At 46.5% G+C, this 27989-nt stretch overlaps 2 protein-coding genes and 1 long non-coding RNA gene across 30 annotated transcripts in view; 2 read left to right on the top strand and 1 right to left on the bottom strand.

Annotated features, from left to right (window-relative positions):
* PUF60 (poly(U) binding splicing factor 60) overlaps positions 1-12117 on the top strand; it is a 30290-nt gene extending 18173 nt beyond the window's left edge. For all 3 annotated transcript variants that reach the window (XM_064441876.1, XM_064441875.1, XM_009513305.2), the window contains 7 exons: positions 2157-2318; positions 2789-2881; positions 3850-4063; positions 4456-4646; positions 9058-9193; positions 9674-9909; positions 11683-12117. In XM_064441876.1, coding sequence (XP_064297946.1) covers positions 2157-2318; positions 2789-2881; positions 3850-4063; positions 4456-4646; positions 9058-9193; positions 9674-9909; positions 11683-11982 — 1332 coding nt within the window. In that variant the 3' untranslated portion in view covers positions 11983-12117. The remainder of the gene's footprint in view (positions 1-2156; positions 2319-2788; positions 2882-3849; positions 4064-4455; positions 4647-9057; positions 9194-9673; positions 9910-11682) is intronic.
* A 2083-nt stretch (positions 12118-14200) lies between these two features.
* On the bottom strand, positions 14201-21815 carry LOC135311805 (uncharacterized). Its single transcript, XR_010371354.1, has 3 exons — positions 21533-21815; positions 19883-20066; positions 14201-19146 (listed from the first exon to the last, which is right to left on the bottom strand). It is a non-coding gene; the product is annotated as an uncharacterized LOC135311805 (long non-coding RNA).
* A 33-nt stretch (positions 21816-21848) lies between these two features.
* Positions 21849-27989, top strand: part of SCRIB (scribble planar cell polarity protein) — a 122665-nt gene continuing 116524 nt past the window's right edge. For 12 of the 26 annotated variants that reach the window (XM_064441868.1, XM_064441855.1, XM_064441865.1 and 9 more), the window contains exon 1: positions 21855-22290. In XM_064441868.1, coding sequence (XP_064297938.1) covers positions 22129-22290 — 162 coding nt within the window. In that variant the 5' untranslated portion in view covers positions 21855-22128. Of the gene's footprint in view, positions 22291-27989 lie in introns of all 26 variants that reach the window. The other 14 variants (XM_064441860.1, XM_064441854.1, XM_064441866.1 and 11 more) reach the window with 4 other exon arrangements.

Here is a 27989-nt window from a genome sequence, read left to right as displayed (position 1 = left end):
TTGTAGGTCCAAATTTCTAATACGTTTCTGATGTAACAGAGTCCTCCTAACTCTGCCCCGCCTGTTTTGTTAGGATCTCTGCAGCAGGGTAAGATGCGGATTTCCTCCTGTAAAGGTTGCTGCCATGGGAGAGGACAAATGCCATTTTTCGTGCACCCGTTGCATTGATAACTGAAAAGAAGGGAATGTCCTCTATGTATATATGGACCCTGCAGAAGGTGAAAAAATCCCTCTGCCTGGTGCAAGGCTGCAGTGTCTTGTCAAGAAGCACTCCTAGTAAAACACTAAATTTTTATCACAGCCTGTGGCACTATGGGTGAGGCACTTCACTCAGGCACTTGGGCTTAGAATGGTGATGGCTCTGAACCCATAAATGGACACACTGCACAGACTGAGGGGCTACTGATCACTGGCTTTCCTGCACCAAATCTGGGAATGTGTTGGAGAACCTGGGAGACAACACGTCAGCTGTCCTGCGCGTACACGTGCCATAGTCCTCCTAGTCACAGCATTGCAGAGTAAATTGAAAAACAGCTTACTTTTAACTGTGTGAAACACTTAAACCCAGTCAAGAGGCAAGCTTAATATCACTTCAGGAGCAGCAGTATGGGGTGAGAACCATTCCTGTTTATAGTATCCCTGCTGTATTAAATAACAGGAGTTGAACCTTTACAGTTTGTTTCCTCCTATGGTCAATGTCACTCACATATGGGTACTCTGAGGGAGAAGGATTTCTTCAGGTACAGTTTGTGTCCATGCTTCTGTGACGGTCACAGATAAAATGCTGCCCCTTCTATTTTGCCATTTGAGTTGCAGCATCCCCAAACACGTCAGAGTTCATTGTGCTCACGCTTGTTACAGTATTCTGAAAGTAGGCCTCTCGTAAAGGCCTTCATTAAAGACAGTCTTAAACAGTGGTGGTGGGGAAGAGGTGGTTGTTCAGAGCTCCCTGCTTTGGTGCCAAGCACTGTGGTGCTGGGAGGGAGAGAGGCATCAAGCTTAATGCTGCATTTGCCTACTCTGCAACAGTCCGTAGCCCTTACTGCTTTACATTTGTTCCATCTGTTCCACGCAGAACAGGAATGAAGCCCTGCGCATATCTCCAACGCACTGTAATTCAGTCTTGCTGATCATAGGGAGCTGCTTCTACAGAGACCTGATTTCTGCCTTGGTCCCAAGACGTGCTGCTAGGATATGCTGGCCAAACCTGTGATTTCTTTTTTTTTTTTGTAGGCAGCATCTTCCTTGAATAATGTTAATTAGTAGTAGCAATTCTAGAATTGCAATAAGGGTGAAAATTTAAAGATACTGATTTTTTGGATACGTGCTGTAAGAAATTTCTGGATTTGTCTTGCAAACAGGTTTTCAGGCATACTTAGGAGAAAATAGCACAGAGACCTTCTATGCACCGAAACTGATAAGGGCGGAGTCTTTGGGGGCTGCACCACTATCTGAGCCAGTAACAACAGGCAGTGATAAGTACTAGCACCACACACTTAACTAAGAAGTTTCATTTAACCGTTTAATTTCTTTTGCTTTGCTTTTGAACTGTGCGGTGGAAGTGGTGCCTAGTACTGGATCTCGTACTGCCTGGGGTGGGGGGGAGGAGGTGGTGTGTGATGCTTGAGGGAGTGGGGAGGAGGTACCCAATTCCAGATCCTTTGCTGCCTGGGAGGATGGGGTGGGGGGAGGGAGCGACTAGGTGGTGCCCAATATTGGATCTCTTGCTGTCCCTTGCGGGAGGGAAGGGAGGGGATTGCTAGTAGTGTTTAGAATTGAGACCTTTGCTGCCTGGAGGGGAAGCTGTCCTAGAATGAAGTTATTTCCTCCTCCTGCAAGTGTTGCTGGAGATGTGATCAGGCTGGGGAGGGTTAGACCTTATCAGTGGGGTTGAAGTTAAGGCTCCTGAGGTGGCAGACCCATCAAAGATTTGACTGCCCCTGGGAGTGAGCTGTACTACTTATCCGCTCCAGCAGTCTGTGCATTGAGCAGGAAAATACTTCTTTATTACTACGTGTGCCAGGCTGTGCTGCAGCCCAGTGAGGAGCTACCTGCTGTTGGGTCATAGCTCCTGGGAGGGAAGGAGGAAGGGAAAGAGGTCCTGACATCCATGACCACCCCCTGATCTAACCAGCCAGTTCTTCTTTCCAATACAGATGGCAGCTCAGAGGCAGCGCGCCCTGGCCATCATGTGTCGTGTGTATGTGGGCTCCATATACTACGAACTGGGAGAAGATACCATTCGCCAGGCCTTTGCTCCATTTGGACCTATAAAAAGCATTGATATGTCCTGGGACTCCGTTACGATGAAACACAAGGTTGGTGAACAGGCCTTGAGCGATGTTTTTTTCTTCTGTCCAAGGCCTTCCTGAACATTTCCAGGAGAGGAAGGAGACTTTATCCTTGTAGAGAGCAGGCTGCTTTTAGCACTTTAACTTCAAACATTTGTAGCTGCCTGTTCTGCTTAGCTTTGTGGGATTCTATAGTGGGAACCAGATGTGCGTGGGGGTGGTTTGCACGAAAGATGCGAAGCAACTAGCAGTCCTGTATGCGGCGGCCTTTTGCTATTAGGTCTCCAAGCATGTGAAGCTCTGGAAGCAGGTAGTTGTGTGTCAGTGCTTCTGCATGCAATTTTCTGCTTTAATAAAAAGCTTCTTTAAGGAAACATCTTCTCAGGCCACGGTAGTAGGAATCTGCTACATGGGAAGTCTTGGCTGCATTAGCTTGGCACTAGCTTTGAGACAAGATATGGCTAGTATGATTGAACAAGTGTATCCTTCTGTCCTAGGGTTTTGCTTTTGTGGAATATGAGGTACCTGAAGCCGCTCAGCTGGCCTTAGAGCAGATGAATTCTGTCATGCTGGGGGGAAGAAATATAAAGGTGAGTAGCAGGCGTGCTCTGAAAGTTATTAGTTCTCTTTACTGAGTATAATGGGTTTATGCCTAGAAATGCTTTACACAGCACTGAAATGTGAAAGATAACCTAAAGTCTGTTCCCTAACAGACCTTGATATTCAGCCCATTGAGTACACAGTGGCTCTGGGTCCCTTTCTCCCTGAGGAGAACCCCCCAGCATGCTAATAAAACCTAGAAACTTGTTCTGGTAAGCTAGCTCGATTTTTTTTTTTTTCCACCCACACATAAAATGGATGTCTTTTGAGGGCAAAGCAAAGACAATTCTTCATATTTTAATGCTGCCTTCTTATATTGTATGTGTGTGGATGGTAGATAAGTAGCATTGGACTCTGTGCCTCTCAGCGGGTGTGAGTGACTTCAAGTAGAGGTCCACCCTTGCCATACAGCAAGGAGGCACTCAGCCTAAACAGAAGGGAAGAAAGGTTTGTAGCTGTGTGTTTTCAAGCAGGAAGAGGGGGTCTTGCAAAGGTGAAACTTTGGGGATTGAAACTGGGGGCAAACTAGCATTTTCTACAAAGTACTTCATACCTTGCATTTATATCTCTGATACACTGCACATCTGCAGCCTCTGATTTCTAAGGGAGTTTTAGGAGCCTTTGAATGAAGGATATAGAAGCTTTGTGTTCTGCTTTCAGAATTGTTTTCAGTTCCTGGAAGATGGTCTTTGGCAGCTCAGAGAATATAAATGGGGGAAATATGGTGGAGGAGAGACCAGAGTCTGTCCAAGATCTCAGTACTTCTAGAATCCACTGTAGTGCAGGTTGTATCCCAGATCTGAGTCAACTGTTGCCCTTTGCTAATTATGGCCTTATGAAGCATCATTTGGTTTGAAATGCTAGTCAGGTGGCTGAGTGCTTGTCTGCTGTAACTCTTGGTTAGTCATGCTGCTGCTTTTCAGAATGCTTAATGGACTGTTTGCTGTGTTCTCTGCAGGTTGGGAGACCTAGTAATATAGGTCAGGCGCAACCAATTATAGACCAGCTAGCAGAAGAGGCACGGGCTTTCAACCGCATCTATGTGGCATCTGTTCATCAGGACCTTTCAGATGATGACATCAAGAGTGTGTTTGAGGCCTTTGGGAAGATAAAATCCTGTACACTAGCCAGGGATCCCACGACAGGAAAACACAAAGGCTATGGTTTCATTGGTAAAATGGCTGTCTGGCATTTGATGTGGGGTAGGGAGAGTGGTTGGGAGCATCCTCATCTCTCGTTTTTTACTCTAGTGGAAGGATAGCATTAAGCAATGGGATATAAATAAATTTGGAGCAGATCTGTGCCTGAACTTAGAAATATAATTAATAGCCCGATATTTTTACTCACTGGTATGTAGGTTGAGAGATGCTCACTATGCTGACTGTTCTCAACAATGCTTATGTGATCAGAGGGATGAGATGAGTGAGCTAAGCTCTAGGGGTCTTCTCACTGGAACTCGAAGCAGTCGTTTTTTGCAAATACAAATGACAATTGAGTGATGAGAGAGTGGCTGAGTTTAGAAGTAAAAAGGATAATTTTAAAATATTCTTGTTTCTCACTGCAGAATATGAGAAAGCACAGTCTTCTCAAGATGCTGTTTCCTCTATGAACCTCTTTGACCTTGGGGGTCAGTATCTCCGAGTTGGTAAAGCTGTGACGCCTCCAATGCCTCTGCTGACACCTGCTACGCCAGGAGGCCTCCCTCCAGCAGCAGCTGTTGCTGCAGCAGCTGCTACAGCAAAGATCACAGCACAGGTAAGATATAGGCTGGTGTGACTCAACTAAGTGGATGATTGTTGTGACCCTGCTAGAAACAGGCATGCAAACTCTTCCAGTCAGCTGTATTCACTAGTCTGAATGAAAGCCCTTCGCCTAGATCATACTCTGTTCCCAGGACTTCACATGTAGAAGCCTGCCCCTGACACTTGTGAGGATCTGATACACCAGCATTTTGGAGTGGAGTCTGTCACAGCTGATCAGAACTAACTTTAAAGAAGTGGTGGGGGAAGGTTGGAGGGGATTCCTTGTCTGGATAGGCAATCCAATGATTAGGGAAATGGTTATAGCAGAGGCCGAAAGAATGCATGGAAGTACATGAAAGGGGGCAGGCCAGTGAGGGCAGTAATAGTCGCATGAGTGACACTGTTGTTGAAAGGACTGCCTGTGTAGTAAGGTGGAAGACAACTGTAATGGCTTTAAGCTGTTGAGAAACAAGGAAATGCAGTGATGGAGCAGAACTGGATGTTGATGTAGGAGTAGTTCTCAAATTTAGTTTGCTTGAAGTAACAAAAGCTCCTGGCTTATGACCAAAAGGCACTGATGGAGGAGAATTGCCTTTCAAAGCAAACCCCCGTATCTGTGCCCATCGTTCTTGCCTTGGGCAGCAGAATCTCCCCGTGATGCCACAGCCCATGAAAGAAAAAAGTTCTAGCACTGTTGGGTTCTTGGATTCTCTAAAGCAAAAAAGTTGCTGAGGTGTGCAGCCTGTATGTGCTGCTAGTCAGCTGACTGTACTTAATTTTGTAAACAGTTCTTTTTTAAAAAAATATTTCTCTGGATCACAAGGGTGAAGGTAGAAGTGGGAGGAGCTGCCTCTAATGTGAAACTCTCAGGCAGTTTGCATGTCCCCAGGAAAAAGTCCACAAGTCTGGGAACTTCTGCTGTCAACTAAGGAAGGAAGTTGAGGCATGGCTAGAAGAATTGTTTGGATCAAAATCACTTTGGGAAAGAACCAGTAACACTTAAGTGAAATGGCAGAGATCTGTTACAGACACAGATAAAGCTTACTGTTTCTTTCTGCAAAATACTGCAGAATTTGTTACTGTGAGGAAGACTTAAAATTGTATATGTGGATAAAAGGTTCTGAAAGACCTCAGAGATACTTGGAAGTCTTGTTGCCTTTACTTAGACATGGTACAGATCTAGGTAATCTGTCTGATTTGCCATGTGGGTATTTGTAGTTGTCTGGGGAAAAGAGTAAGAACAGTTACAGAAAGCAACGTCTCTTTCTTACGCTCCTAGCATAGCTCCTGTATGGAACAGATTATTTAAAATAAAGTACATATGCAGTCATGGTCTGTAAGGGCTTTAATTTCACTTTTTTTTTTTAAACACAAGCTAATCAGTAAGCTCAGTGGAGCTAAACAAATCATGGACACGAGAGAGAAACTGAAGTCAGAGATACAACTTTGGATCTGCAACTTAAGTCTGGAATTAGCATGCCAGCCAAGGAAGGACGAAGTGTCTCTGCACTTAAATGAAACTGAAGAGAGAGACGTGTTGAGCAGCAAAGATAGTTAATGTCTTGACAATGACAGTAAAAAAAAAAGTCAGTCTTGCAAGACAAATTAAGGAATTAAAGCTATTAGGAAACATTTCTTTAGCCATTTAAGTAAAAAGTGGGGGCAGCTAATGACCAGTCTAGTAAAAAATTATGATGGTCTTTACAGCACTCAATGCTTACATAAGTGTTTTTCCTCTATAATTAGCCAGTCTGCCTTATGCTTCTGATACTTGGGATTGCTGCATCCTAGGTGGGTGTAAAGCTCAGAGTTTGTCATGCGCAGATCTACACTTAATAGTTTTGAGGCTGGTTTTTTATAGTAAGTGTTGTGTCAGGGCTATTGGCATATGGCTGAAGAATAGCAAACATGATACTTGCATTTGAGGCAGCATGGAAAACTGGTATCTGCAGACTTTGTTCTCACTCCAGTGGTAGGGAAAGATTGAAAACAAGCTTTAAAGGAAAGACAAAGTTTTTGAAGCAGATATGCAAAATGTTTGGGTGTTCCAGGGAAATTCCCCTGCAAGATGAACATAACTTTATTTGGTAAGACTACTGTTACATTTCATTAAGAAAAAAATTAAAGCATATCCTTTCAACAGTTCAGGAGTTGGTGGAGACCCCTGTGAGAAGATGTTAGATGAGACCAATGCTATTGTGATGAATTTTGAGATGTGTAGGCAAGTGAGAAGAAGAGATGGAAATGAATTGTGCTGGAAATGGATGACCTTTCACTCTGCCGGTGAAATTACTTACAGATAGGTCGTGCTTCATCTCCAATAAAAATGTTAGTGGCCTTATTCTATGCATTAGGAGAAGAGTACTAATGGAATTAGTTGGCAATACAGATGAGATGCATTGTTAATGTAGAGGAGAATTGGGATGTCGCAGCAGATTGGAGTAAGAAATATATGCAGCATTTAGAGTAGAGCACAAGGTACTTCATTTAGGGAACAAAACCTTAGAATTTTTTGCTCCACAGTGTCAGGGCTTATAGGAGCCCCATGAAAACAAGGAATAGGAAGATTTGGAAGCTCTAAGTCATGAGTATAGTAGCCTGGAAAACAACAAAAACAAACAAGGGGTCGTAGAGTATGTTTTAGGATGTTATTGAGGGAGGTTGCCCTCCCCCTCTACTCTGCCCTAGTGAGGCCACATCTGGGGTGCTGCGTCCAGTTCTGGGCCCCCCAGTTCAAGAAGGGCAGGGAACTGCTGGAGCAAGGCCAGCGCAGAGCTGCCAAGGTGATCAGGGGCTGGAGCATCTCCTTTATGAGGAAAGGCTGAGAGACCTGGGTTTGTTCAGCCTGGAGAAGAGAAGGCTGAGGGGGGATCTCATCAATGCTTATAAATATCTGAAGGGTGGGTGTCAAGTAGATGGGGCCAGACTCTTGTCAGTGGTGCCCAACGCTAGGCCAAGGGGCCATGGGCACAAGCTGGAACACGGGAAGTTTCACTTAAATATGATAAACTCCTGTCCTGTGCGGGTGCCGGAGCAGTGGCACAGGCTGCCCAGAGAGGCTGTGGGGTCCCTTCCCTGGAGACATTCACCCCCCGCCTGGACGCGGCCCTGTGCCCCTGCTCTGGGGGTGCCTGCTCCAGCAGGGGGTGGGACGGGGTGAGCTCCAGGGGTCCCTTCCAACCCCTGCCATTCTCTGATTCTGTGAAGCGTTCTATGATTTAACTAGGTGTTCATCTCCAATGTTGTTTGAACATCTAGGTCATCTAGAGTCAGGATGTTTATTTAGATTATAGAAGGTATAGAGAAATACTGCAGTTATTGAGAAAACTGGAAAACCTGATATGCAGGAAAGACCTAGAAAAGTTTGGCTTGATATGACTGTACAAAAATGCTGAAAGGTGCATTATATTTTTGCTCAGGTACAGTCTGTATAGAGGCAAAGAGATAAAAGGATGGGAGAAGAGGTGCAGGCAACACAGAAAAAAGGAAGTGGTTATAAAATGTTTTGATTATCAAGGCTGGAGGTTTGAAGAAAGTTTCCAGTCATTGAAAGTAGTGAAGTTCAGTAGGGTCTTACCACTAAAAATGGTGCTGGCAAAAGTTAGTTATATGATTGTCTCATTGACAAATTTACTAGTGTGGTAATTGTCTGCAGCTGCCATGATCACAAAGACCAGTTTCGGTGCTGTGTTGCTGTCTGTGCCTAAAGGATGAAGACTAGAGAGAAGATTTTTTGGTTTAAACTGATCTAAAAGTGTGCAGCTTTTGAAAATAGCAGTATTGTGTGCTCCCTTGCCCTGTTCCTTGTGATTGCAGTAGTGTTTTTGACTACAGTGTTCCTTGAATCAGACAAGGATTAACCTTCCACCAGATCACTTGGGAAAAACTTAAGCTGTAAGAGTTCCCTCACCTGGCTTGTCACATGGCCTCAGAGCCCTGGTGCTGTCATTAGAGGGAGCAGGATGGGAGCTCTCATCAATCTTCAAATGGATCACATTCCTTAGCATCAGTAAAAAGCTTTATTTGTGTAGAAGGTGGAAACAAGTAGAGATTCCTCTTGCTCTGGCATTGCCTGAATCTTTCAAACCATGTATTGAATTCCTTAGTGTCTTTCATTCAGTAACCAACGTGGCAGCTTGAGAGGATGGGTGACATTGTGTTGCAAGAGAACATTTTTTCTTCCAAGGCATGGTGTCTCGTAGTTTATACATTTCACTGGTGGGCTGGGCAGCCTACTTGTTTTTTCTTTCACAGTAGCACTGGAGAGCTATCATCCTCAGAACCTATATATCTGATATTTCTTAGGTACGAAAAAAGCCCGAGCCACAGCTGAATGCACCCATAGTATGACTTCTCGATGCAGAATTAACACTTGGGGTTTTTTCGGTTGTTTTTGTTTGGTGTTTGTTTTTTCTGTCTTGTAGGAAGCAGTGGCAGGAGCTGCGGTTCTTGGCACTTTGGCAACCCCTGGGCTGGTGTCTCCAGCACTGACTCTGGCCCAGCCATTAGGGGCATTGCCACAGGCTGTAATGGCAGCACAAGCACCAGGAGTCATTACAGGTGTGTTTACTCTTCATTTTGTCACTTGTGTACCTGTTACAAAGCATGGTTCTCTATGGCTAGGGTCATGACTAAGGAGAATTTGAAGTTAAAATCCTCCTCCCTGCCCTGCTTTGTCAAGATCTTTTTTTTTTTTTTTATTTGTGCAGCATAGCAGGAATTTATTTTGTTGTATAATGGATACCACAGGGACATGAAATTCACGAGAGGAACACGTGGTGCTCTGAGTGAAAATCTGGATAATTGTTACTCCATGCAGAATCCTGCACTCTGTCTCCCTCTGGGCATCTCTGATGCATGTTTTGAGTGTTCATGTCCTGTGCGCTGACTGAGCTGCTGCTTATGTCATCTTGGTCGTTGCTGGTGCGGAGCAAATAAAACCATCCAGATTGTGATCCTCTTTATCACTGGCTGGTGTGTACCCAAATGTTGCAGAACATCAGTTCTTTTCTTTATGCTACAGAGTTTGTACTCTTGCAGGTGTAACCCCTGCCCGACCTCCCATTCCTGTCACTATTCCGCAAGTGGGAGTTGTGAATCCTATCCTGGCTAGTCCCCCAGCGTTGGGCCTGATGGAGGTCAAAAAGGAGAAGGAAGAAGAGGAGGTATTCCAGGAGTCGGAGAGGCCAGAGATGCTGAGTGAACAGGAACACATGAGCATATCTGGCAGCAGTGCCCGTCATATGGTGATGCAGAAATTGCTTCGTAAACAGGAGGTGAGTGCAGTGTTACTGCCCTGAGCTGGTTCCAGCTGTCAGCAAACGAGACTGCGAGGTTTAGATCTGTCTTAACGTGGTATAGCTATGCAGTTTTGTATGCAGTACAGAATTCCTGCAGCTCGTGTTATAGGTACTCCGGAGCTCATGTGGGACTACAAAGGCTACCTGCTGTGTGCTGCTTGTGATGGTTCTTATTCTGCCTTTAGCATCTTCTCAGAGTTTCTCTGAGGGTTCAGACCAGTCCCCAGAAGAGGCTTGGCTCGGAGGTGTGTCTGATTAAACTGTGTGTTTACTTAGCATCATTAAAGCAAACCATGATGGCCTTTTGGCTTATAATTAAAGAAGTGAGACTGGCACCTGGTGAGGGGCAATCTATTCCAAGCTGTTGAGCCCACCTTTTCCCCACAACGTTTTACTGTAGGATGAAACTGAGGTGTTTATAAAACAAAACTTCACAGAAGTTACAATGAGAAAAAGGACAGGAATGAATGATAGAAAAAGTCAGAACATTAAACAGAACAGTAGATTCATGGATTGGCGGTGGATGGGTGGGTATTGGAAGGGACTGTATTGATTACCTCATCAGGCTTCTTGTTTGGGCATGACAAGACATCTGTTCCTGCGCATGATTGAGTTTCCTATCTGACATGCAGTTTTCCTGAGCTTTGATACTGAATAGACAATGTTTCTTCTCTATTTACTAAATAGGGATAATGCTGACTTGCATTTCATAAGGGAGGACACAAATGAGTTAGGTAGTGAGTGTTCTCATTTATTTTCAAAGGTACATAATTTTAAATACATCTTTGAGCTTCTGACTTATCAGCCAGTTTTCCTCTGTCAAAAGTACCTTTCCCAAAGAATCCAATTCATTTGGCATATTTGATTGAAAAAAGTTTAGCAGTGTTGAAGGAGAGTCTTAAACTACACCATTCTCAAAGCTGCCTAACATTTCTCCATCTATAAGTACCCTTCTGTTTTTGCTGTTCTTTAGGTAGGCCTTTAAAGGCAGTTATGCAGCAAGTGAATAAGAACTGGATGAAGTATTTTAAAATTATAGTGAGCCTGAAATGCTGTATCTGCTAGCCTGTGATGTTGGGCATGGGCAGAGCTGGGAGGAAGAGATGTGGCAGAGCTGGGTGTAATGCACAAAACCAGAGACTGCCCAGAGAGGTTGTGGAGTCTCTATCCTTGGAGACATTCAGAAGTCATCTGGACACAGTCCGGGGCAGCTCTAGGTGGCCCTGGTTGAGTAGAGGAGCTTGGACCAGGTGACCTCCAGAGGTCCCTTTCAACCTCAACCATTGTATGGTACCGAGAGGTGCTCAGGGACAAAAGGCGTGGTGGGGAAATGCATGTGAGATGTATGTTGCAGGCATTCTGACGGATTCATATGTCATTATCCCCTGCAGTGGAAGTACCTGGTCAGTCATTGGTTGTCAGAGGTATAAAAGACCCAGTTAATCCTTCAACTTTATTTAGAGATGAGGAAAAGATTTTTAAAAAATACACAGTGGTGGCATTGAAGATAAGAAAGCAAAAAATAGCTGGATAGGAGTAGCACAAGAAAAATTATAGAGGTCTTCAGGTCACTTGTGCTTCGAAGATATGTCTAAGAAAAGCTCAAGAGATGGCGCACAGATTTCCTGACTGAGGCCAGCCTCAACATCGACGGGGCTCAGGCATGCTGCATAGTCTGATGTGGCTTTGCAAATTTTATCTCAGTCTCTTAGGTGTATTAATTCATTTGTCTTGGCCTTCTCTCTGCAGTCCACTGTGATGGTGCTTCGCAACATGGTGGATCCAAAGGACATTGATGATGACCTAGAGGGAGAAGTGACAGAAGAATGTGGCAAATTTGGTGCTGTGAACAGGGTCATCATCTACCAGGAGAAGCAAGGAGAAGAGGAGGATGCTGAGATCATTGTCAAGATCTTTGTGGAGTTCTCCATGGCGTCAGAGACTCACAAAGCCATTCAGGCTCTGAATGGGCGCTGGTTTGCAGGAAGAAAGGTGGTAGCAGAGGTGTATGATCAGGAGAGATTTGATAACAGTGACCTGTCAGCATGAACTCTACTTGAAAGACTTCACCCCTGCCCCCTCTGCCTGTCTGGTGTTTTTTTAGCCATGTATAAAGAACGCTCCAGGGTGGGCACAGATCTCTGTCATGTACTTGTAGTTTGGATAAAAGCGCAAAGAAAGCTAGTGTGCATCTGTGTGTGTGTTAAAGGGGCTGACATCTCGTCAGCTGAGTGTGGCATGGGTCTGGCCTCATCCGCCTAGAAGAGTGGGGCCAGAGCCTGAAGAGGTGTTGTTGCTTGTGCTCCTGCCTTACACTGTGGTCACTTCAGAATCACTCAGGTCAAGATCCCACCGCACCTTTTAGGGGCTGGAATAGCAGTGTTCCTCAGAGATGGGCCATAAATGGTTGGAATGGAGGAGGGAGTCTCTTCATAAAGTGTTTCAGCGGCACCCTTGAGTGCTGCTGTATTAACAACAAGGAGGGTGCCTCGGGTGGTGCTGGGAGGGAGCTTTCCTGCTGAGGACCTGCATGTTGAGCTTGGACTCAGGAGCCCAAACATCTGTCAGAGCCCAGAACTGAACCAACAGGGCCTTTCTGGAGTGTTCACGTCATATTCTGATACTGTAGTTTGGACCTCTCAGTTTTATTGATGGGTCAGAGTTACCCTTACTGATCCTTCCTTAATGTGCCAAAATACAAATAGCAAGTCAGGCTGCAGGCATCACAGCTGGGTTGAAAGTAAGAGTAGTGTTGCTTTGCAGCACCTGAAGTGCATTTATGAAATAAACATCCAGCTCTTTACTACGGACAGTGATATGGAACACATGCCTTGCCTGAAAGGAAAGTTTGGAGTTTTTTTTCTGTTGAGGACTCAAAGCTTTAGTAATATTTACAGAGCCTAAATGCACCTATTTTGGTAATCTTTCTGTCTAGCTAATGATTAGGAACAGAATTAGCTCATGTTAATGTTTTTAAATATTTTAAGTATGTAAGGGGCTAATATATTGCTTGTTATGCATAACTGGTACACAGGACAGATCTGAAGAAAATAGTCATTTTAGTTTAGAAACTCGAAGAATGATCACAGAGGAACTTCAGTAGGGAATTCTGAGTTGAGCCTGCAGCTGTGGGTTGCTTTTAAGCTTGGAGATGCTTTTAAAATTAAATTTTTGTATTTTGTTTCAAAGAACTCTTCTTCTATTGTAGCTTAGAAATTTGTATTTGCAGTTCGACTTTGATTCATCTCTGTTTACTTCTTGTTGTCCTAATATTGCCTGTTAGCTTAAATAATCTTTCTTCTTCCCTGTTTTTATACCCATTCCAAGTAAATAGCAAGCCTGTTGTTTTCAACTTGTGTTTTGATAGCTGAAATCTCTTGGAATTAGCTTGCTCCTTCCCTGGTCATTGCCCTAGCACTGCTTCTTTGCATTTGTTAGCGTGAATTTCCTTTTCTTGTAAGTAGTTGATTAGACCTGCTGAATGTATTGTAGAGTGGCTTGTGTCCTTTCTTATCTGTGCTGGAAATGCATCATCTCATGCCACCTGTGATCCCATTGACCGACCTCTCAGCCATAGCATACTGGTAGCTCACAGTTGCCCCAGTTCTGCAGTGCAGCACAGCTGCTTTGCTGCTTTTGTTTGTGATGCAGGAGAAAATTCACTATTTTTAGTTGTTCCAGACTTCTATTACTCCTACTAAAGAAAACCAAAACACCTCTCCCATGATTTAGTTTGTCTGTCTGGCTTCCATTTGCTGCTATTTGCTCCTGTTCTTGATGAATTATTGGAGTGAATTCCAACTCCAATTCCATTGAGAGACAAAAAAAAAAATTCCATAAATTTTCCTATTGAGGAAAAAGTTCTTCAACTTCCTGTTGGCTGGATTTAGGGGTATAAAGACTGCACTAGAAGTTTCCTTGCGGTGGTGATGATTTAAAAAACTGAAGTGGTTAAAAGTTAAGGAATGGGCCGATGGGAAGCTCATGAAGTTCAATGAGGCCAAGTGCGAAGTCCCACCCTGGGTCAGGGCAATCCCTGCTATCAGTACAGACTGGGGGTGGAATGGAGTGAGAGCAGCCCTGAGGAGAAGGACTTGGAGGGTACTGGTGGGTGAGAAGCTAGATATGAGCTGGCATGTGCACTCGCAGCCCAGAAAGCCAAGTGTATCCTGGGCTGCATGAAAAGAAGCATGTCCAGTGGGCTGAGGGAGGGGATTCTGCCCCTCTGCTCCGCTCTCATGAGATTCCCCCTGCCAGAGCACTGCATCCAGCTCTGGGGTTCCCAGTACAAGAAGGACATGGACCAGTTAGAGCAGATCCAGAGTAGGGACACCTCTGTGGTGAAGAAGGGCTAAGAGAGTTAGGGTTGTTCAGCCTGGAGAGGAGAAGGCCTTATTGTGGCCTTTCAGTACTTAAAGGGGGCTTATAAGAAAGACAGAGAGGGTCTTTTTAGCAAGGCCTATAGTGACAGGACATGGGACAACCATTTTAAACTGAAAGAGGGTACGTTTACACTGGACATAAGGAAGAAATTTTTTACGCTGAGGGTGGTGACCCAGGTGGTGGGTCGCTGAGTGCAACCCAGGTTGCCCAGAGAGGTCGTAGGTGCCCCATCCCTGGAAACATTTACAGTCAGGCTGGACACGGCTCTGAGCAACCTGATCTAGTGGAAGATGTCCTTGCCCATGGCAGGAGGGTTGGACTAGACGATCTTTAGAGGTCCCTTCCAAACCAAACCATTCTGTGATTCTGAACCTACGATCAGGTGTTGTACAGCATTGTAATTAAAATGCCAAGAGTGTGACCTAAATACAAATTCATTAGGAATAGCTGACAAAATATAATCCTAAATAGGGAAAAAAAAAAGAAAGAGGAAGGATCATAGAATCATAGAATAGTTTGGGTTGGAAGGGACCTTTTAAAGGTCATCTAGTCCAACCCCCAAATATCTTAATACATCTTAACAGAAATCTGATTTAGGCCAGTCATAGATGTTGAAATGATTTAGGATTTTGAAGCAGATATAGAAATACGCATTTGACAGGTTAGCGTGGCAGGTCAGTAGCATGTTAGGCTTGGCATAAGTGGATATAGTCTGTTTTGTGTTTAAGTTGAAAATGGTTTATTGAGCAGTGGGAGATTCTGAGTAGGAAAGCTGTAACCCAGAAAAGGATGAGAAGGTTATGAGGATAATCAGTGGGTGTGCTATGTGATGTTGGATGTTGTAGTGTTCCTCTCTTGGGCAAGTTCGGGGGGGTCACCATCCATATAGTTAGCCTTCTAGGTGACTGTACAAGCCTGAAGCTGTCGGTGACTCAAAGGGTGATATGTGTGACAAGAGGAGCACAAAGTTGCACCATGAGAAACTGGCAGGCTGCTGCCATAGGCTGGTGAGCCAGTCTGTTGGTCCCCAGGAACACTGGTTGTGTTGGACCCTTCCTCGAATTTACTGATGGCCTCTCACCGTTCCCTCCCTGTTCCCACATACGCGATGCTTCAGAGATGTCTGTGCAGTCACCAACTCCCATTTAATCGTGTATTCTTCCTAGTATTGTATTTCATGCCACGCTTTCTCAGCAAACTGGAAAAAGTTGTAGATGTCTTCAGGTGCAGCATAGATCTGGTACGAGTACAGACAAAAGAATGGGTTCCCCTAAGTTAGCCTGTTAACCAGGTTTCAGTCTTGATACTCCTCCTCTTAAATGGTTGTAGTCTAAAGAGTTTTCTGAAAGGGTGACAAAGTAAGAAGGTGTCTTCAGGTTACTTCGCTTTCAGGCTTTTTCAGACTTTTCCTATTGACAGAAAACACCACTCTGCAGAGTAACAGTTTTTGGCTAGTTTTATCTGTGTAGGGCTTTCTTAATTGATCCTTTGACAGCATTGGTCGTCTCGGTGAGTTATTAGAAAAACGTGGGCAATTCAGAACGGGCTTTTTGCAGAAGCAGCCTTAACATCTGGAAACCTTGCCACATGACTCCACACAAATGGACCTTTCTAGATTTGCAACCCTAGATTAATATAGAAAACTCTGCTGATCTCATTAAGATTCAGGCACAGATCTGCAGTAACTGCCTGAAGGTCAGAAGAAGGCTAAACCTGACAAAATTTGTCTTCCTGTAGTTCCTGGAGTCTATGTTTAGGTATGCCGATACTGAATGATAATCATACTGGTAGCTGTGGTGTGTTACATAGGCCCGTGTATATCTTGAAGCAGAGTGCGTGTAACTTCCTAGTACCAGAATTGACCGAACAGAAGCAGAACTGAGCAGCTGGGATGCTTTGGTGCCTTATTTATGGCAGCAAGCTGTTTGGGTGCAGCTGCACAAACTATTGAATAGCTCTGTCTGGTGGCAACTGTCAGAGGAGAGGCTCTAGGTTTCAATGAAAACATCCCAGAAATGTTTGGGGTAAGGATGAAACCTTTTTGCTTGAGTGCTGGAGCTTACAGACTGGGCCTGACGAGTAAAGAGCTCAGCTTTTCTAATCCCTAAAGGAAACAGCATTGGTGAAAAATGGAGGCCAGCAGGCTGCTGCTCTAGATGGGCCTTCATGCCTTGACTCTGCATCACTGGCTCCTTATCGGCAGAGGTGTCAGAAACTTTAACTCTTGTAAGGCTGCGGGCCTTCCCTGTAGGCCCAAAGGAACTGTTTTAAAGAGGACACAGCCTAAGTGGAGGTGAGAAAAATACTGCACCACAGAAGCCTGGGAACGGCTGTGCAGGATTGGTTCTTGAGTTTTTTAATTGGATTATTTCAGTGTAACAGGGAAAAAGAGAGCTTGTGAGCTCCTGTATGTACGCTCTCTGCCGAAAGACCTACTTCTACAGGACTGCTTCCCTGAAAAACAAGGCTTGAGGTCTCACCCCAATGGATGTGGGTGCCTTCAGTAAGCTCAGTCAGGTATTTCATGATTCTGGCAGACTTTCATCTGAATTCATCATGAACTGGTCCCAGCCATTCCTGTATCTGTTGCTTGCTCCTGTTTCTTCCCACCCTGCCTACCCAGCTTTGAAACACTTTTTCCTGAGTCCCTTGCCTTAGATTTGAATGCTTGGGCAAAAGAGGTAACTAATCCCCAGCTTAAATCCTGCATATATGAACCTAATTATGGAGCTGCATACCACTGACGTTTTCTTTGGCCCAGGGCCTCAAGTTTCAGGGCCTTAACCCATGCAGTGCTGTTGTCTAGTTCCTGCTGCTGACTTGTGTTCAAATTTGAAGTCTAATACTGCTGTACTTGTGCATAGGAGATGAGCAGGAAGAGCCGAGATAATTTGGAAAGTAGCAGTCTGAAGCAAAGCAGGTACACAAGAAGGCTTTTTTTAGTATCTCACTGGTACTTGGACAGATTATCCGTCCACATCAGCATCATTCCAGGCAAATGGTTCAGCTTTCACATTGAATAAAGTAAAATCCTGATTTGTCAGCATTTTCCTGTATGTGCTGTCTCTTGCGTAGACCTTCATTTTTATAGCTATTGGGGTCTCACAGAGACAGCCAGAATGACTGTATACTGCTAACACAGGCATGAGTGTCCCATCCTTCTAAAAGAGCATGCCTAACAAGAAAAGAGGACTCAATAGTATTGTAGAAGGCTAATTAGTATTCATGCTCCTAAGACAATAGTCCTTTAGCTAAACACAGGGGTAGCTGAAATCACCTGAATTTACAGCCATGGATTTTTTTTTTTTTTCTTAAAATGAGCTAATTACCAGACTTCACTGGCAAGTCTGTGGAGAGTTACTACCAAAGCAGTCTGTCAGTCTTTCCTGACAATCTGTGCCTGGATCCGTCACACACAGATCCTGAAGCAGAGCTTCAGGTTTATCCCTTCTGTTCCCATTGACATTAGACCTCTCAGTGATGATACTTCTTTCCTGCAAAGACCTGGTGCAGCTGCTGCTGGCAGATCTCTCTCACACATGCATACTGCACTGGGGGTACCCATAGTTCCTCTTAGATCTAGCCTGTAATTCCTGGAGACTGGTGCAGAAGAGGTTGAGCCTTGAAGCTGTGGGTCTTCCTATTCTCTTTGACCCAGCTTCTTTCACCTTGGCAGTCTTTTCCCCACAGTGTTCCTAAGACTGCCTTGGCAGTTGGTTAATTTCCCATAAATGGGATCGTATCACCTGAGGTTTTCATCTGTTCTTTCAATGCCCAGTCCTTGCTTTCTGCAGAATAAACCAAGTGGACTTGCACTAAGTGACAGCTTTGCTGTCAAAGGGCCCATCCTGCCCAAGGCAGTGGCCCGTGCAGGTTCCTAGGCAAAAGTGTTCCAAACATGGAACATGTTCAACCATTCATTCCAAACATGGAATGAATAGACTTCAGATGCCAAAAATTACAGGTGAGGGGTTTCCTAAATTAGAGGCTGTGTTAATCCATGCATCACTAGCTAAATCCTCACTTTCTGGGGCATCATGCAGTACTGGACTTGGTGAATTTCTCATCCCTTCTGGGATGCAGGTTCCACTGGAGCAGTCAAGGGTAGCAGTTCTCAGAGCTCCTTGCACACCTCAGCTTCTCCCACTTTGTTTGATCCTCCTCCAGTTGGCTAGGAAGCTGAAGTACTTGGGACTTCTTAGAAAAGTTTTTTCCTCTGAGCCTGTTCCAGTGAACTTCCCGCTGGAGCTGTTCTAGGTGCCTCCATGGGTGATAGATTTAGCAACATTCTATGGGGGTTCTGAAGCTGAAGGAGGAGAGTACCAGCAAAAACAGCTGACACAGAGCAGCATTCTGCAACAGAAAGAGCTGTTTGGCTGTTTTTCAGGATGTGCTCTAGGTCCAAGCTTCCCGATGCACCTGTCACTTAATGAAACTGCATGATAAATAGGGTGCAGCTTTCCAGTGAGAACCGAAAACCAAGTGGCTTGAATTTTCAAGTGCTGCAGGGCAAAGGAATGGTGTTCTTGTACACAGTGTCTGCTCTGCAGCAAGCCAAGCATTCAAGTATAATGAAGTATGGTCACAGAAAACTGTTTGTCTCAGAAACTTAGTCCTGCAAATTAAGACGCACCAACAGAGATGGGGACGAGGCTGTGATGGGACTTTTCCAGTAATCTTTGATAAACTTTATCCTCAGTTTGGTTGGCAAGTCAGCATGTCTGTTAACACTGATTCAGCATCAGATCCTTCCTGTGGTGGGATCATAAAACCCTGACAGCAGTTCAGCATGTGGGAGGCAGAGCTGGTGTAGTACTGCACCTGTAACAGCTGGATAGAGCAAGAGAAGCTTAGACAGAAAATACAATTTCCTTCTATACCAATTAGGGAAGATGGGCTTCCAGAGAAAAGCACGTCAAATCCCTGCCTTGTTAAGAATCAATGAGGTTCAGTGGCACCTCCATCCCTCAGTGGTTTGGAAGACGAGCAATGTTAGGTACCTCCGGAGCTTCCGTAACTGTGGGCTGACAAATGCTACCCTGTTGGACTAGCTGCTGTGACATGGCTTCCATTGCTCAAAGGCATTACAGAATTTTTGTTCTACCTTGATGATTTTAACTCTTTAGTAAAACCATTTTCTTCCCACTTACAGAGCCCTTGAAAATAGAATCAAAATGAAGTTACCACTGGGAAGATGTGCAGAGTTCATGATCTTATATGCTGAGATTTACAGATAGATATTTCCGGACTTGCTGAACTTGGGAACCTAACATTAGCAAACAGTTTCATACCTGCTTTTGTCTTAACATCTTAATTGAGCTTAGATGGGTCTTTTTTTGGTTTTAACCTTATTCGTGTACTTTCATAGAATATAATTTCTTGCTATTATTATTAGTGTTTCAGTAGGCTAGATGATTCAAATTTATAAAATCTTCCTTAAGAGTTTTCAGTTGGAAGCTAGTCTCAACAGGGACACAATTTGTAAGCTCATTTTTTCTTGGACTATAAGTGACCAGAACCTAGGCATTTCAGATGGTTACAAGTACCTGTGTGATCAGTCGCTTACCTGTCTGCTGTCACTGGCTACGTCCAAACAGTCCTTGTAGTTTCATCTCCCTCATAGGCACTCTTTTGGGTTGCTTTCTAGTCTGGATTAATTGCTTCTGTTTCTCCTATGTCACGTCTCACCTGTGAGCTTATGGATAATGGAAATTCTTGTTCTTTGTCTCTGGCATCGCCTTGCACTTGTGCTGAAATTTAGGCAGACCCATTAATGAAACCATCTTCAAAATATCACAGTTTTTGCTTTGTTGTGCTGCCCCTCCATTTTCTAGGAGACATAGCCAGGACATTCCTACATTTTGGTACAAGTGCTAAGAGCTGGCCCTAAAACTTAAATCTCATATTTTTATTTCTTGATGGCTGATTTGTCGTCTATCTTACAGTTCCTATTGTCACCCCTGTTTTTTTCCTAGCTACCCTTGTGATTTCTGATCGGGTACTACACCAACTGATGCGTTACACTAGTTAGTACTTTTGCCCAGGAAAAAAAAAGTGTTAAGCCATAGGTTAATGTGGCACGATTCTATAGAATACATTGCAGCTGAGGCAAATGAAAGGTTAAAAAATTCCTTCCTTCAGAATGTCACAGCCATTGCCCATTACTAAGCGAGGCTGAAAGGCCCTGCAGTTGCTTGGACAACCCTCACCTCCTGCTTTTCACAAGTGCCAGTGCCTCACTCTTCGATTTGTTGCAGAAATATTTCTGACTCCTTGCAGTATGAGGAAAGCAGAATATACAGAAGGAGCCTGTGTACTGCCTTGGGTTGGCTGGTGTCCGAGGCTGCTCCTGGGGTGCTGGGCTCTGCCCAGTGTCGCACAAGTGCATGTGCGAGATGTCATATTTAAACAGTGAGGAAAGAACGATTTATCTCTAGAAGTTTTACTGGGAGATAAATGTCCACTCTAAGAACTGGTGTGGAGGTGGAGACCTGTGTGTAAGGCAAAAGTAGCTGGGGCAAAGAATCTTGTTTGGAGAGGAGTGTAGTGACTGGGTGACACAGCTGGGCTCGAGGTGGGGAAATTAAGGGTGATAAAATTAAATGAGCAGAAATAACTGGACAAAGAAAGATAAAGAGTTATATAGAGACCAGGAAACTGTGAAAGCAATACAGGATGAGAACAAGGAGGGACTGGATCATCCTGTGGACAACCTAGAGGTGACAACTAACGTTGGACTTGACGCTTTTGTCACAAACCAGCATCTTAAGCAATGTGTCCCAGAACTGAATGCACATGTAGATTTTAAACCTACTCTGTCATGATTGTGCCTTGCTGTTGTGCGGGAGATGGAGATGGTAATTGCTGATCTTTATTTCTCCTTTCACAGAACTTGTTTTACAAGCCTCTCCTGTGCCCCCCTTGACTCATACCCTTCTGTGTGTAGGCATTGCTCCAGTCACAGAGAACCTATTTCATACTTCTGATTGCCTTCAGATACTATCTTCAGTTGAAGTAGTCTTTTAAAAGAGAAATGTTGATGCCTCACAGGAGTTTGCACACTGGCACAGGCGTTTTTCAAAGTTATTTTCCTAATAATGTCTCACATTACAAACTTGATGTCAAGCACCTGCCAATTATGCGTTTGTGAGTGTATATAAATTATTTATGAAACTGTCACAGCTCTCACGGTAGAAACACAGTCGGGTTATTTTACCCTCTGGATGTCACTTCTCCCGCGTGAAGATCAAGAGCTTTGGGGGCGGAGGGTGCCTGCACCGATCCCCGCAGTCGGTGGGCTGGCTGCCAGCGGGAGGCGCGGCACGGCGCAGGTAAGTCACCGCCACCAGCGGCCCGGTTACCGCTTTAATGCCCCGGGCACCCGGGGTGCCGGCGCCGCGCCCGCTCCCCAGCCCGGGCCGGGTCTGCGCCGGCCGCTCGGGCCTGGCGGGCCGGTCCCGCGGCGGCGGGCGGGTCCCGGCGCACGGGCCCGGGGGCGGGCGCGGACTCCGTTTCCCAGGGACGCTCGCGGGGGGCGGTGCGGCCCCAGGTGCCGACCGGGCCCCTGCGGGAGCGGCGGGGCCCGAGCGTAGCGGCCAGGCCCGAGGGGCGGCGCGGAGCCGGGGCGCAGCCGTAAGCGGGGCGGCCGCTGGGCCCGGCGCGGCCCTGCCCCTGCCCCGCCGGAGCGCCCGCCCCCCCGCACATCCGGGCCCTCCCTCGGGCAGGCCCCTTCCCGGCGCGGCGGCTCCCGCCCGGGCCCGCCTCTGCCCGCCCGGAGCCGATCGCGGCCGAGCCCCGGCGCGGCCCGGCGCGATGCTGCGGTGCATGCCGCCGCTCTGGCGCTGCAACCGGCACGTGGAGGCGCTGGACCGGCGGCACTGCTCCCTGCAGGCCGTGCCCGAGGAGATCTACCGCTACAGCCGGTCGCTGGAGGAGCTGCTGCTGGACGCCAACCAGCTCCGGGAGCTGCCCAAGGTGAGGCCGCGGCCCGCCGCGGGCCTCCCGCGCCCCGGCGCTGGCCCGGCTGGAACGCGCGGCCGCCGGTGGAGGCCTCGGTCCGCTGCGGCCTGGGGAGCGCGGCCGCCGCTCGGCCCCGCGGTCCCGGCCCGGCCTGGCGGGGCCGGAGCCCGGCTGGGCCTCGCGGGAGGCCGCCCCTTCCCGCCGTTCTGCCGGGCCGCCCCCTCCCCTCGGCCGCCTCTCGGCGGCCCGGGAGCGGGGCAGGTGGGCGCTGCCCTGGCCTACCCAGCCCCGCTCCCGGGAGCGGCCTTCTCCCTGCTGCGGGGCCGGAGGCCGTACCCCCCCCCCCCCCACCCCGGCCGTACCCTCGGTGGGGAGCGCCGCGTCGGTCTGTCCGAGCCCCGGCCGACTTCCCCGTGCTTCTCGCCCGGTCCGGGGCCGGGCGGCGGCGCAGAGGGCCGGCGGGGCCGGGTGCTTTCGCTGCGGGAGCGGGAGTCCCGGGTGGGTGTTGTGCTCCCCACGGGAACGGGCGGTCGCAGAGGCTGGGCCGGCTCGTTGTGGCCTGGCATGGGAAGGGGAGCCCCTCGCTCCGAGAGCACCTACCGCAGGGCGGGCTGGTAGGCGCTGCGAGGGTGAGCTCGTCTGCCCGATAAAGGGGTCTCCGAAGGAGAAAGCTTTTACTTAAATCAAATGTCCTCTGAGCCGTGCTTACTGCTGAGCAAAGCACAACGTGAATTTAAAATCCCTGGTTTAATCCATAAACCACAAAAGCTGTCAGATAAGTTTATTAAAGGCGATAGAGGTGCTTTACACTTATTAGCTGGGACTTCAGCCTGCACTTGCAACTTCTTCCACAGCTCTGTTTAGCTGCAGAGCTCTGCCCAGGTAACACTGGTGATAAATCCTTAGTGTGCTGCCACGCGCCATGCCGACATGATTTCTCTATAGAAGCAGAGGACTGGAGATATGCTCAGCAGACAGCTGCCAGCTCGACCCAGGCACCTCTGACTCCAAAGGGTTTGCTTTCACAAGGCAGGAGTCCTGGGTACGGGCTGAGCTCTTGCGTTTGGGCCCTGAAGTACTGTTCAGCGGGAACTGAAACAACAGCGTTCCTATTCCGCTGGGTAATCTGGAGCACAGGACACTGCAAACAAGAACTGGAATTTGAACCTGCCTCTCAGGAAGGAGAAGGCCCGAAGACATTACTGGGCTCTAGGATATTCTGGAGGAAGTTTTGCCACATATCGCCTGTGGAAATTGTACCATTTAAAAAAGTTAGTTAAGTATTGTACTAAAGAGAAAATATTTTACTGTAGCTTGTTTGGATAGATGCTCGTCAGTGACTATAGACCAAGTCACGTTCAACAAAAAACTTTAAAACAAAAAATAACAACCTAGTTCTCATTTTCTTTAATAACAGTTTTCTGTTGAATTAGTGACACGTTATGAAATTTGCCATGAAATCTGGAAAAAAAACCGCCCATGCAGACAAAAAACTTTTTTTTTGTTTTAGGCCAGAATAATTTGGTTCAGTTTTGTTGAACTGTACAATTTAGGCATCCCTACCTAAACAAATTCTCTTGTACAGAAACGCCAGATTCTTGCTCTCCTGATGTCTCTAATATTTTTGTGTTCTGTCTGTCTTTCCTGCTTGTCTTCCTTTGAATTACTGTGAGCCAGGCTGCTTGTGGAATGCAGTTGTGAGGGCGCGTTGTTCAGGTATGGTGACACTAGTATGATACTTTATCAGCGCTCTTCCATCATGTGGCTTGGGATCTTGTTATACTTTAGGCGGGGATATTTCTCAGACGACTGGAAAATGTGTGTTACGGGCAGGTTAGGACTTACGAATGAGCGTAAGTCTTTTCTGCAGAGGAGGCTAATTGCGACATATCTGCAGCGAACTTGCCGATCCTTGTGCTGCTCAACTCCTTTGTATCCTGCCTAATAGTCGCAGCCCTACCTTGTGTTTACACTGAACCCATTTGGACTGAGGTATTACTGGGGTTTGGCTAGCTTTTGAAGAGCATCTTTTGGATTATACATGCAAATTTTATACTGACGCTTTTAGTCTGTGGTCAGATAGATATAATCCTGCCTGTGAAAGCAGGTGCTGTCCTAAGCACTGTGTCTCCTTCCTGTTGTCACCCAAAGAGCTTGTATTTGACCACTGTTTTTTTCAACCCCAGCTGTTATGTCTTTTCAGCTTGGGAGCATCAGAGCTCCTGCCATGACCTATCCTGGGATCATGGGTTCCTCTCTGGTGTGTGAGTTTCCCCAAATTTTTAGACTCTTCTGGCAAAGAATTATTAGAAAATCAATAGTGATCAGACAGATAAGAATCTGGTCCTCTAGTCTCAGAGAGATGTAGTGAAGTCAGAAGAGGTACAGGGAGCAGAAAAGGGTGTGATCAGACCCAATATGCAGCAACTTTTGCAGAAGGAAAATAAACATTTACAAGATCTCTTCAGTCTGTCTGAAAAAGATAGCACCATCCCTCCATCAGATGACAGAGGTCTGGAGTATCACAAATGGCCTGGAGGGAATGAACAAGGAGCAACTGACTACTGTTTCTTCTTGCATGAGGACTGGGGGGCATGAAGTGAAACCAAAAAGGGCTCAGTTCATAATAAATGAAATAATTTGTTATGCAAAATGTAGTTAAGCTGAAGGGTGGAACTGCTTGCCATATGATGTAATGGATGTTCGAAGTTTACGTGAGCTCAGGAAATAAGTGGACCAGTTCACAGAAGAGAAAACGACCAAAAATGAGTATATACAAAGACACCATCTTGCTGTGCTGCATATCCCAGGAGAGATTTAGAGGAAGTACTGTTCTGGACTTGCTGTACTTGCACTCTTGCATATAAAGTACTGTCTGCAGCTGTTATGGGCTTTCTCCAGTTGTGATGGGTATCAGCCCATCCCAAGCAAAATCTAAATGCCCTCTCCCTCACAAGCAAGGTGAGCGTTGAATAATGTGCAGCTGGGGACCAGGAGGGGAAACAAGCAGAGCACCCCTGAGTGCTAACTGCTCTTGAAAAAAGCCAGGGAGCTGGTGGATGCTGCCTAGAGATGCCGTGCCCTGGAGACACACCAGGAAGACTGAGCAGAGGTGGGCCCTGCAGTCTTTCCCCTTTCCAGCGCCCCACCAACTTCCTTCTAGCTGGTGCCAGGGTAGTGCAGAGGTAGTTGATAAGGAGGTCTGCAGTTTGGTGGAACAAGGATGCAAGGTTAGATGCACCTGAGGTTTGAGCCAATGTGTGTCCTAATGATTTGTGCTAATAGAACCTACCTGAGCAGTGAAGAGGTGCGCTTTTTAGTCCCAGGCATAAAAAATCACATGCAGGAAGGGCATTATTTAAAGGTGTTGCTGTTGGGGACCATGTAGGTAGAGATACCTAACGTATGAGTAAGAAACTGCATTTTATACAATGTGGGTATGGGATGAAAATTGAAAGTAAATTGCCCTCCTGCCAGGGAAAGAGAGGACAGCAATACTCGATTTGGGCACATATTTTCCCTGAGGGAGGGCAATGGGAGAGGTCTCTGGTTGGGGTAGGGAGGATGCTTTCTAGTTGAGGAGCACTTCATGGAAACATGCCGTCTGCGTGAGAGAGGCTGGGAGGAGGATTTGTGCATACCACGAAGGAAGACGGGGAGGGGGGAAGGGAAGTGCGCTTGTTTCACAGAATAGGATTGCGTGTACCTGTTCCTTGGGAGAAGAGGTTAAAGGACTGCTGAGATGTGTGTGTAGGGGCTGGAGAGGAGAGCAGCAAATGGGGATCAGTTTGAAAAATGTGAATGAGAGGGTGTATGCAGTCCTCGGTGGCAAGTTTGTTCCTAAGGGCTCAAGCAGGATTTCTGGGGAAGGCTTCCATGTGAAGCAAAAGAATGGAGGGTTGGCTGGCTTTTGGAAAGGTAATCTTGTTTTATAGTTAGCAAACAACTTCCTTTGAAAATGTTTTAATTTATCTGACTCCTCTTCTGTGGGTTTTATTACCTAGCACCCACTACCAGGCTACCTCTGTTTGACATGCTTTTATTTGTCTTCATTCTGCCTGTTCCAGAGTCCAGAAACACTGGCAATCTCTTGCTCTTAATGCGGCACCATTTTCTTCTGTACCAGAACTTCCCATGCCCCCTTCCTGCTGCTGCTTTGCTCTTGATCTGATTAGATGATCTGCCTGCCTCCTGGCATTTCTGAATGACACCACTGCGCTTTTCTGAACACTCTCTTCCAAGCTGTAGAAGTGAATGCTTGTTTCTCTCTGTCCTACAGTGCTGAATGCTCTTCTGTCTGCTCTTGCTTCTTTTTTATTTGTCCCATGTGGAATCTTGCCTGTTTTGAGTCTAGATTCTTCATTATGGTGGCTATACTCTGGTTGTTGAAGGGATAGATTAAATCTGTTAGGAGCATCTGCTGCCTTGTTGCAGGGATTTGCTGCCAGGGTGATACAGCATGATTTAATGGAAAATGATAAATTCCCTTTGATAAGTTCCCTGTGCCCTTCATGAGGGTATCTGAATTCCAGAGGAGGAAATTCCCTGCTCCGTGCTGACTTCTGCTCTGCCTGGCTTGCATAAAGTGATTTCTGCAGGACTGTGAGCCTGTAGCTCACTACAGCAGCAGGATAAATAGCAGGTCCTTCAGCTAGGGTGTAAGTTTCAAGGATACAGGCTGCTAAAACATTACATTAAAGGTACAGAAACCACCTGACTCATTTAGTCCGCTCTCCATGGGCACTTAAGAGGTGCAGGTCTCACCAGAAAGGAACGAACGCAGTCTGGAATTCGGAGGAGGAATTTGGAGGTGGCTGATGGAGCCACTCGCAGCCCAGAAGCGGAGCATGATCAGCAGCGATCCAGAGGCTCTTGGTGTGCTTTCAGAGGAGTGCTCGTGTTTGGAGTATGGGAAGGCAAAAGCAAGAGGTTGGGAGAAACCTGGGTGGAGCAGACCTTGTAGGACTTGGTGTAGGAGGAAGAGAGGGAGGAGCTGAGTAGGGACTGAAAATTATGAACGAGTCAATGCAGAGGAGGGAGGAGACCTCTCTTCTGTGTCAGCAAGAGTATGCAGAGGGTCAGGCTGTTGGAGACCTTCTGCTGCAAAGATACTTGGGCAGCAAGTGTCATGAGGTTGGGGGGGCAGGTTGAGGGATCATGCAGGGAGGGGAAACTTTGATACCAAGTTTTTGAGCAGTGGTGGTGCTGAAGAGGCAAGCCCTGGGGATGTCTAATGGAGGGGTTGCAGGTTCCTTGCTATGCTTTTTCCTTACTAAAGCTCCCATGACAAATTGGGCCCAGTGCAGAAAACTTTTTTTTCGGACTGCCTGGTGAGCTGTTGTTCAGCTTGCACTGAAAATTATGAGAAATGGACACCTGGATAGAGCAACAGTGAGAGGAGCCCTTTTGAGTCCAGTGCAGATTCCTTCCTGTTCTGGCTTGTTGCTATTTGCATCTTGGCAAGGCCGTTTCTAGGCTGGTAGAAACAGTCCGGGTGTCAGCGGTTCCTCCTGTTTGGCTGCCGTTGGCCTGGGGCAAGAGCATCGGTGTCCTTCGTCCAGAGCCTGGGATCCTGCTGCGTTGAGCAGGGTGAAACCTGAGAGCGGTGTTTGTCACTTTCCCAAGACAAGGTGGGGCCTTGCAAAGCTAATTAAGAGCAGCTTTTAATTTCCTGGCATCTGGGGCCTGCAAGGAGGATCTTGGGTTTTATTTAC

This window comes from Phalacrocorax carbo, chromosome 2, assembly GCF_963921805.1.
Source record: "Phalacrocorax carbo chromosome 2, bPhaCar2.1, whole genome shotgun sequence".
Taxonomy (NCBI): domain Eukaryota; kingdom Metazoa; phylum Chordata; class Aves; order Suliformes; family Phalacrocoracidae; genus Phalacrocorax; species Phalacrocorax carbo.
The sequence above is the reverse complement of the archived record's forward strand: the minus strand, read 5'-3'. Positions and strand labels throughout refer to the sequence as shown.